The sequence below is a fragment of the Adelges cooleyi genome, unplaced genomic scaffold (assembly GCF_023614345.1).
Source record: "Adelges cooleyi isolate 19-005CV unplaced genomic scaffold, UGA_ACOO_1.1 ACOO_flye_CR_arks_rails_tigmint_CR_PRNA_247, whole genome shotgun sequence".
NCBI lineage: Eukaryota > Metazoa > Arthropoda > Insecta > Hemiptera > Adelgidae > Adelges > Adelges cooleyi.
The window spans coordinates 13,446,865-13,457,600 of NW_026095912.1; the positions used below are offsets into that span (position 1 = coordinate 13,446,865).

Below are 10,736 nucleotides of genomic sequence, written 5' to 3' on the forward strand. Positions count from 1 at the left end.
CCAGTTTTTACGAAATTTTGATAGTCAATAATGCTTTTTGTAGAAGTCAATTTTTGGCCTGTATATTGGACGGATTTCAATTTTTTTTTTTAGGTGAAGTTTACAATTTAAAATTAAAAAATCGGCATTTAAGCACTTCATAAAGAAGAATATAAACTTTATACAAAAAAAAAATTTTTAATCGGTTTAGTAAACACTTCAGATAGTGATTTTGGGTTTTAGTCATTATTTGTATACAATTTGGTGCTTTCCGTAGCGCTCAACCTAAAAGTAAATTATTGACACGGTCGAAATTTGTTATAACCACTTTTTGCTTTAATATTGCCCACATCAAAAATGGGCGCTGAACTAATATTATTATGATAAAACAAAAGCTCGGGAAAATTGGATCGTTACCACCAGAAAAAGAGTTTTCTCCAAATTATTTTATTGTTATGTGATCGTGCAATAGTGTACATAAGTAACACTGGAAATAGGGACAATCGCGATACAACGGTCTCTTATACCGCCATTAAATACAAAACTTTTCACCAACTTATAATTGTTTTTGTTATAATAAAACAATTATGAAACTAAACGTAAATAAACCGAACGGGCAATACAAACAGTCGTGCGTTTTTTGTTTACTTTAAAATTTAACTGCATTTTATTTTTTTTTTGTTTTTTACCGACCGTGAAAGATCTTGTGACTATGATTTATTAAGGGACATTGTGTAGGTAACTTTTCACTAAAACATTTACGCTAACATTTGTCGACATAGATATGGATTGTATATATATATATATTATACTTATAAGATTAGAAATAATAGATATGGATTAAGGAGGGTCATTCTGTAAATAAAGTTAAGATTATCCACACTTCATGAAGATACACCAAGTTACATGATATAAAAGGATGTAAGGGTATAAGAATGTATACGGATAGTCAAATTAATTTATTAGGTAGGCACTTACTTACTGGCGAACCTTGAAAATTGATTTATGACAAATGTTATATATCGATAAATATTGCCAGTAAATCGATTAAGGTCAGATATTATGTAAAACGTTTGACCAGAACAGATAATTAAGATTATACTATCAACATAATATGTTGATATCTATCTCTTATCACTTATGTCTTATATCTTATATCTTATCTTTCATCTTATATCTAATCCTTAATCTCTTATAATTTCTCTTTTATCACTTATCTTATATTTATAATATATTATCACACATCTTACCAATATTATATTTCATTATTTTTGACATTTTCATGTCTTCGCTCTGGCGCATAACCGAAAAAAGTGTCACAAAAAAGCGTTACGCTGTTATCTGATAAGAGATAAGTGAGTGAGGGGGATTGGGGCAGGAATGAGGGCGGTGATGGGGATGGGGATGGGGATGGGGATGTTAAATTTTTTACATTACCTACTTTAACAATTACTTCAACGAGAAAATGTTCTTTCGTGGTTGCAGACTCGTCTGAAAAATGCATTTTCTTCTAATATTTTTTAACTTCTATAACCCATAAAGGCTCTATTTTTGAACAAAATAGATCCTTGACATTTTCATCATCCTTATTGTAACAGAATGATTTCCATTCTGAAAGAAGTTTTGAATATTTTTTCATCCTCTCTCCAGTGATTTGAAGTGTGAAAAAAAAACGTTTCAAACTGTTCTAAAATATTGTTGTGTTATGACTTAAGGTGTTAACGTCATGCACTATGCTCATGCATTACGTCCATGCACTATGCTCATGAATAGTCGAGCACTACTAAGATGACAATACAATTTGTGTTTTAAACTTTCCAACAGTTATTTCATGATTGACAGATAAAACCGAGAACTGATTTTAAACGGAGTTCTAATTTTAACTCAATCAGTTTTGCTGACAATAAGTTTTTTCTTGTAAATCCATCGATATGATTCAGTTTTTAAGTACTTATATAAATTCGTCCGTCTTTGTAGAACGGAATACCGAGAACTTGACTTGTACATACCGCGAAATGTTAAATCTGTTTCGCGATAACGTTTGACAAGCTCGAAAAGTTTGAATTATTGATGAACTACAACGGCAACGGACAACCCACCCCGTAGTAATATGGTTGTATAGACAGTGTTTAAGGTTTCCGGGTAAAACTTAATACATTTCTATTCATAACGAATTCATCAGTTCCGTTTAGCAAAAGTGGCGTTTTAAAAGGGCAATCGTGTTGGTTAAAACCCCGAACACAGCTGCGAACTTTGTCTGAAGTTTGCTCTCAGTTGGGAAATATATATTTTCATTACGTTCATGCACTATGCTCATGAATAGTCGAGCGCTACTAAGATGACAATACAATTTGTGTTTTAAACTTTCCAAGACCATCATAACACTTCATTACAAAGTTAGCAATTTCTCAGACGGCCTAGCCCGGTCGATTGACATTGATTTTATAAAATGATGCGACACCTCTCGAAACTTTCACCGATGATACGGCGAAACAAAAGCTAAATAATATACACATATAGGCTGTATGATATAGACAAAGGTCCACCGTTTCCACTAGCCCGTGTCGATCAATAACGTAGCTATATGTACACACACCTGGTATCCTGTACAATACTTGCCTATCCCGGTGCATCAATTGAAAGCGTCAGAGCGTTTAGCCCGAATTTACCAATCAAAATGCTAATGGGTTTTCGCCGGACCAAATATTATCCTGTCCGGTATTCTGTACGACCACAGTAAACTATATCATCAATGAATGTCTATACGGAACCCCGTGGATCAGAGACTGGCTGAGGGGTTTACAGGACATAAGAAAGTTAGGTAACGAATATTCTTTATACTAACAATTAAACATGTAGCTAACATAACTAACAGAAACAATGTAACGACATATTTTATAGTTATGCTAATTGAACCGAGAAGGGGGAACGTTTAAAGGTTTGGCAGACAGCAAACTAACTGATAGATGATGTCAATCACTATCGAAGATACCCTGTTACCTTGTTAGAGGTAGACAGTTTGCACGCTAAAGCTGCCGCGTCTACCGTATACGTCCACCGGTCTTAAGGCGAAATAATAAGTCACTGCCCTGTGGATGCCTTTTACGTTGCACGCCATCGGCAACGGTCTGGCCGGGATGCTGTCAATTTCCTGCCACGGCGAGAAATCCAACAATCGACCGATCGAATTCAGACGATAGCATACGAGTAGCTCGTACATGCCGATTTGCGCCATGTCCGAGCTGAGCTTGCAGTCCCAAACTAGCTGGACCATTGACACGCACGGTAGCGCCCAAAGGCGCGGTGTCGTCGGCATTGTCTTCCATTCGGGCCGGCTCCTTTGCAGCGACGTGTACGGAAGCGGCGGGGGAAATTTCACAGGCGTCCATTGCTTCCGCAGCGAGACCAACAATTTGCTCTCCTCGGCTATTACCGGATTGACGACCCGACCAAGAGCCATGGGTCCGCTCGCAACAATCTCGAGGTCGTTCATAAACTTACCGCCAGCAATCGGAGACGCGACCTTTGATGGTGCCACGGATGCCTTATCGTACACGACCGTAGAGCTCTCTCCGGGTATTCCGCGTTTAATGCCGAAGCGAGAAGTATCCGGTAAAATCGTGAACGGACATTTGAAATACAGGGGCGGCAGCTGAGGCAATTCCGTCGAACAATCTTCAGTGGAACAATCTTCAGTCTTGGCTTTCAAATAGCGAGGAATGTCCGCCGATGGCGTCTTCTCTTTGGGCTTCGAATAATCTTCAGTGTTGGCTTTCGGAATTCGGTGTTTCCGTTCCTTTTCCAAATGAGGAATGTCCGCCGATGACGCCTTCTCTTTGGGCTTGGAATATGCTTCAGTCTTGACTTTTGGAGTTCGGAATTTCGGTTCCTTTACCTTTTCCAAATGAGGAAAGTCCACCGATGGTGTCTTCTCTTTGGGCGTGACTTTCGGTTCATTTTTCTTTTCCAAACGAGGAATGTCCACCGATGGCGTCTTCTCTTTTTTAATGGTAGATTTTTCCGGCGTACTGGCCTCTACGCGTTTATCACGGTTATTGCCAAGGGAACTGTTGAAACAAGAAATCGACGACGAATTTAATTTGTTCATGATTAACCTGGTAATTGGCATTCATTAAAAGAAAATTGCCTGAATTCTATTTTACTTGTACAAGCTTCCTTGAGGTGACTTGGCTTCTTCAGGTTTAAACCGCTTTTTCGCGTGTTCCAGAGCAGACACGCCGTTTGTGCTTTGACCAACTAGCTCTATGACCAGTTCGTCCGTGTTTTTTTCTCCGACTATACACAAGTTAAAATATTCGTCACTGAAGAGTTCGTCAAAGCTAACCACCGCAGACAGCGAATAGCTGCCGTGTCTGTAATGGAGTTTTATTCCAAATAGTTCATCTAAACAATCGCGTTTTCGTTTGTCCCCTAGGACAGTACTCGGATTTCGCATCATTTTACACTTAAGAAAAACAAAAATTGAGAATGAAGGCAATCGAACACGTTTTTCAACGTACTGTAAGTAACAAATTAAAGTAATTTATATCGCAAACAAAAATCTAAACTACTTCGCACGATTAAAGTTACTACGGTTATAACAGGACTTCGATGTTACAGCTATATTTATACTAGTTACAACACGATTATTGTATCGGCCAGTATTGTAAACTTAATCAACAGTATAATATTGTTTCAAAACCCCATTTCGTCACATATGTGCAGCATATGTAGATCGATGACCATGGCACATAGCAACCAAAATTAAAAAAAAATATATTAAAATGCTATGTTACATAATAACCATTCAAGTTTAGACGAAGATGAGTGGATCGATTTAATATTACACTAAATAAATGCACCGTTCAATTAGTTATTTTGCCCAGGAATAACAATATATATATATATATATATCCCAAAACCAATTAACATTTATGAGACATGCTCTATTTTGAAAATTGAGTTACAAATCTTGTTTTTTTTTTCATGCTCCCGCGATACAAAAACTAATCAAAGTGACTTGTGTGTTGTGTGTGAAACTTTTAATTTGATCAGGTGTAGCGTGGCTTTATAGTTCGTAGCCGTTTCTTCCGTTATAGTATTCTTTCCTTTGGGGAAATTGTCTGCTTGTCTTGATCTAGTTTAATAGCCCAGTCACGTCCGGATAATAAATAACTGCAACTGAGAACTATATAGCAAACAGTTCCGACGCGGTGTGAATAGAACCTAAATTACTCTCCCTCCTCAGCTGTCCGAAAGTATCTTACATCCCTCAAAGGACCGACAGAACACACAACCACACCCCTACCAGTGTGGTTTATTAGATTTGGGATATAAGATGTTCTCCGGGGAGTAAAGTACACAGAAAAGGTAATAAGATGATAATATTGTATTTTATTTTGTGTGATGTTGAGTCTGGTGATGATAACAAAACTTTTATTACTGTGTCTTAATCAAATTTTCTATGTAATTGGTAATTTTATACTTAAGACTAAAATCTCGACGTCGTGGTTTTACTTTCTATGTAAAATCCGTATGTTTGTTGGGAGGTACACACATCTTGCTCTTACATGCTATTCAAAAAAAAATATATCTACTACAGTTCGATAAATTATTATTAAAATATAATTTATGTACATAGCTTCAAGCAAACACATTTCTAATATTGTGACAATAATATTAAAATATCTCCCGTTTGTACTTATATATCTGACCCTCAGCTGTTCATTGACTATTTTCTTATGTGCTATTTTAAAGTCAATTTAAAGCCGTGGTATAGTAATTTGTTTTCTTTAAACTTAACAGCCACCAGCTGGTCTAGTACAAATTAGATCAAAAAGTTTACATTGAAAACTGGCTCTGTCGACACAGATGAGATTGTTTACGCATTTTAATGGGGTTTTCTGGTTCTTTAAGTGCGTTTTTTGTCGTCGTTTTTTGGTTTTCTGCTACAAATGTGTACTTGGGCGGACAGTGATCAAAATATTATGATGGATATGTGTAAGATACAATATTAATCCTGATTCCATCTAAGATACACAATATGCGCTATAATGCTGTTAATTCAATGAACAATACATACTACATAATATTTTGTTCGTTATTTTACAAATAGGTTCTTTGATATTCCAATTGAACAAGTTTAGGATTAGGCGCAATAACTATGAAGGGTTCTATTAACAATCAGTCGGTTTTCGGTACGTTATTTGATAATTATTTTTTTCTCGACTGATAGCGTCCAAAACAAATAATAACTTGGCAGCAACAGAAACAGTAACGCCCTTTAACTATTGGTTTTTGGCCACCCCACTTGATGCGGACGTTGTGTTCGGATAGCTTTCGATTCAAAAGTTTTTTTTTTCTATTCACAAACGTACACAACAAGCATATAATCATAATATATTACGGGTGTTGTGTGTACACACTGACTGTACACACTCCGACCCCACGTGGAAAACCATAATTATTTTTATTATTTTTTACCTGTCCACCCTTCGAAAGCACACGACGTTTTTTTTTTTTCAAGCTAAAAGGTCTTCTCTGTGCAATAAGTCCTTTATGAAAACGGCCTTTGTACAAAAACCGCGATGCTCGGCGGGTGGTTTTTGATATCTACTACACCTACTTCGGGTAGGTTTTTTTTTTGTCCTTCCGTTAGGGTTTAAGTTTTAATTTAAAAATATTACAAATAAAAAAAAAACCAAATCCCTGGGCGGGTTGCAGGTGCCGCTAATCGCCGCCAGCCGTACACTGCTTGGCTTTGAGAATTGAGAAAAACCAGGGTGGGTCGCTGTGCAATAATAATAATAGGGTGGCCCAGTGTTTATTTAATATAATGAAACGGCGGAGCAATAACATAAAAAAATCCAAATTATTTGCCGGAGACGGGAAAAATAATAAGCTGCTCGTTTAATGATTATGCGAATTCCTTGTTTTCCTCATAAAATACCTAATAAAATATTTGCGACGATCCAGAAAATCCGAGTGCGAATTCCTCGCCTAACGGTTCAGTTATTTCATTATAATATTATTGTTCATTCCTATAATCCGGCTGTCTGCCAGAAATGTTTTTTAGTATAAAACTTTCGTCGGTGTGTTTAAAAAACGCGTCTTTAGAAAATATTATATTATCATAAGGCGTTAAACGGAATTTGACACTTTCTTTATAATAATATATACATATATTGAAATTGGATTTTTTCATAAAAAAAAAAACCTTATTCGTTTTGATAAAATCCGTTTTGTAGAATAATCAAAGTTTATTTTTACTAAAAAAAAATAAAAATGTATAATTTAAAAACACCTTTGAATTATTTTGTTGTCGTTACTTTTTGATTTTCTGCTAAAAATATGCTTAAAAAATGTTTTGACGAGTATTGTAAAATATAATTGCTTATAAATTTATTTTAAATTGTTTATTTCTTAGGGACATAATTGAACATGTTTTTACTTAACTTTACAAAATTATTCAAAGTAAAAAAATGTTCATGATGTTATATTGTTTTGAAATATCAATTTTATCTTTAACTGCTTAGGTCGAATTTATATTAAATATTGTGTTGTTATTATTATTATTAAAATAATATATACAACATGAAACGTTAATTGTCTGTGATAAAAATCACTTAAAATAAATAAAAACAATGCCTTATTATTCTAAAAAGGTAAAACATATTGAGTATGTCTTGTACTCATTTTGCGACAAAAACCAAAATACAGCTAGTAAATTTATTGGGCATTTTTTTTTACACTTCCAAAGTGTGCATTTCAAAGGAATGTCTAAAATAGGTTATTGAACCTTAAACAGGTGATATCTATTAGGCAGAGTTGTATATACTTGGTATTGGTCATTAGGAAAAAATGTTAACCTTTTTATAAGTCATTTAAAAATAATTAATTAGCTATTTATTCAAAAATGTTCCAGTTGATTTAGGTTAACCCTTGCAAACAGTGAAGAACAAGTACAGATGAAATTCAAACACTTATCGCCAAATTTGTTTCCTACCGTTTGAATAATCACTAAATAAAATGTATTTAGTGTGGTCTTAAAAAATTATCCAATCAAGCTGCTTTTATATATTTTACCAAAATATAGATAGGTGTTATAATTATAATAGGTATTATCTGTCAGAATTACACGTTAAAGATTTTTTATATTAATTTCACGTTAAGAAAACAATTTCTTTCTGTGACAAAAAAATTGTCTAAAGTCTCTCTATTTATATATTACAGCAATAATTATTGCAGTAAATAATTCTCCGGCTGATTTATATAGATTATAAAGTTTACAAAAATAATATTCCGCTCGGTCGGTGAGTATTTTTTTTTTATTCTTCGTTTTAATCAGAAGGCAATAATAATTCATGTTAATAAATCACGATAATAAGAACCGAGGGGTTATTTCAGTATACAAAGTGTAAGCACTTGCCGTCCAATGCACGCGCGTCTTTTAATAGCATATTTTTTTACCGTGACAAAAAAAAAAAAAAAAGAGCTTTATTTTTTTTTAATGAGATACACGTGCAAAGCGTCCGATAAGAAATGCCATTTTGTTGGAACAATAAAAAATGAATTGCCATCCTGTCGAAATCACTGTAAAGGCAATAAAATTGATTGTGTTAGCTTTCCTGGTTTGTTTATTTTTTTACCTTACGGATACACTACATTAGATCATTCATCAGTCTAATTTTTTAGGCATCCAGTTAAAAAAAAACATTAAAAAAAACAAGTACAGATTAAACTTTTACCCCTATAGGGTTATAATAAATGAAAGATGATCCGGGACTGACAGTGTCTTCCGGTGGACTTCAGTTCATTCCTAATAAGCAAAGAAAAAAAACAGTAAAAAGTTACATTGTGTGTAATAATATCATGTTGAAACAAACGAATATTGTGTTTAAGAAATTAAAGATTTTTTTTAATTTTTCACTAAATATAAAAGACACGATTTTTTCTGGAAAGTTTTTTTTCTCTTTTTGTAGTTAAATAGTTGACTTTATAGGTTCACAGGTCATCTATATATAACTTGTCTTGAATTGCTCAGTTTTGTTTTCCAACTATTGTGCTTCTTTATTAGTTGCGTTATTCTCAAATGTTTCCCGAATGGGCTTATATATATATGCCATCTTACTTTCCCATAACTATTCGATTAGCGCATAACCGAAATTCTTGTCTTACCTACATCGCCGATATATATATTAATTATTTTATCATACTTAGCCACCCCACAGCTGTGCACGGCCTGTTCAAGTTTATGCTTCTCGCTGAACATTTCTCTGTCGACTAAACTATAACGATATATTTTGTTCGATACAAAATAGACCAACTCGATTTGCATTCCAAACGTTTTATACTGAATTCAAATCATGTATTATTTATAAAAACTACCCGCAGCCAGCCGTTTCCTCGGTTCTTTTGCGGTGGCAAAGTTTATGGAGTATTTTTATTTTCCCCGGGCTTTTTTATTCGAATGTTTTTTGCGAATAATAACGTACAGTATATAATACACAGTGTACTCGGGGCAAGCACGTATAGTCGATATTGTTGTATTATTAACGAAGCGACGGCATATACGTTTATGTATAATATTCTTGTCGCGTGCTTCCAAATCATTTCCATTGCAGTGACGTTCACGGCACAAAAGCCCACACGAATCCGAATTTTTCCATAGAAAACAAAAACTTTGTTTTCACAATAGTAGTCGATTTAAGTCCGAAAGGCCGTATTCGATTTATTATTGTCGTTATTGTTACTGACGTTTTTTAATGTATTTTTTCGGGGGAAATCGGTCTGAAATCATTACTCGTTTAAACGATTTGATCGGAATCAAAAGAGTCGAACTTCCCGTGTATTTATTTTGTCAACGGGTTCAATCCCCCAAAAACTATGTTATTTAACAATGTTGTCGGAATAACATTTTATTAACAAAATTTGTGTGTGTATTTTTTTTATTCTTTCAGGAAACCCTATGTCGTTTCAGAGAACACCGAGCAGTGGCCAAGGTGTCGTCTTGGGCGATCTTGCCCCCGCTGGACGAACGCGCTTTACAGATGGCCGTGGCCTTCGTAGGACCCGTCAGCGTGTCCGTCAACGCCAGCCCGAAAACGTTTCAACTATACTCGTGAGTGTGTTAAACATGCGTTGTGTGCGCGCCAAGGGACGATTCCACAGCGTAGTCTTAAGAAAGTCATACCGAATGTTGTGATCTAGTCTGGGGGGGGGGGGGGCTGTAACACGTGTGTAAGATTTTAACACTCGAGACGACGACGACGGTGATGACTTTACACGGCTAATATTTGTTGTCTGCCCAGGTCTGGCGTTTACGACGACCCGCTGTGTTCGCCGGCTCACGTTAACCACGCCATGCTGTTGATTGGCTACACGAAGAAAGCGTGGATCCTGAAGAACTGGTGGAGCAACCAGTGGGGCGACAACGGTTACATGTACATGGCTCGCGGCAGGAACCAGTGCGCCATCGCCAGCTACGCCGCCTATGCCACCATAGCAGTGCCGAAACATTGACACTTTTCAATCGACTCGTCTTGATATTGTGTTTTTTTTTTGTTTAAATTGTTATTATTATTGCCTACTATTATTTTACATTCTTAATAAACCAAACATAATCTAACGTGCCGCCCCGTTCTGCAGTGAGATATTGTCAACAGTGACACAGCTAAGAGGTGTTTGAAAAATATTACTGCAGTATGGTTTCAGTAATGTGATCGAGAAACGGTTGTCGAACCGGTACGTTAAGTGTT

At 35.5% G+C, this 10,736-nt stretch overlaps 1 protein-coding gene across 1 annotated transcript in view; it reads left to right on the forward strand.

Moving 5' to 3' along the window:
- Window positions 1–10,509, forward strand: part of LOC126836366 (procathepsin L) — a 215,820-nt gene extending 205,311 nt beyond the window's left edge. Inside the window, exons 7-8 of the mRNA XM_050569648.1 lie at window positions 9,939–10,099; window positions 10,290–10,509. Of these exons, the coding sequence (XP_050425605.1) occupies window positions 9,939–10,099; window positions 10,290–10,500 (372 nt within the window). The 3' untranslated portion in view covers window positions 10,501–10,509. The remainder of the gene's footprint in view (window positions 1–9,938; window positions 10,100–10,289) is intronic.
- The last annotated feature ends 227 nt before the right edge of the window (window positions 10,510–10,736 follow it).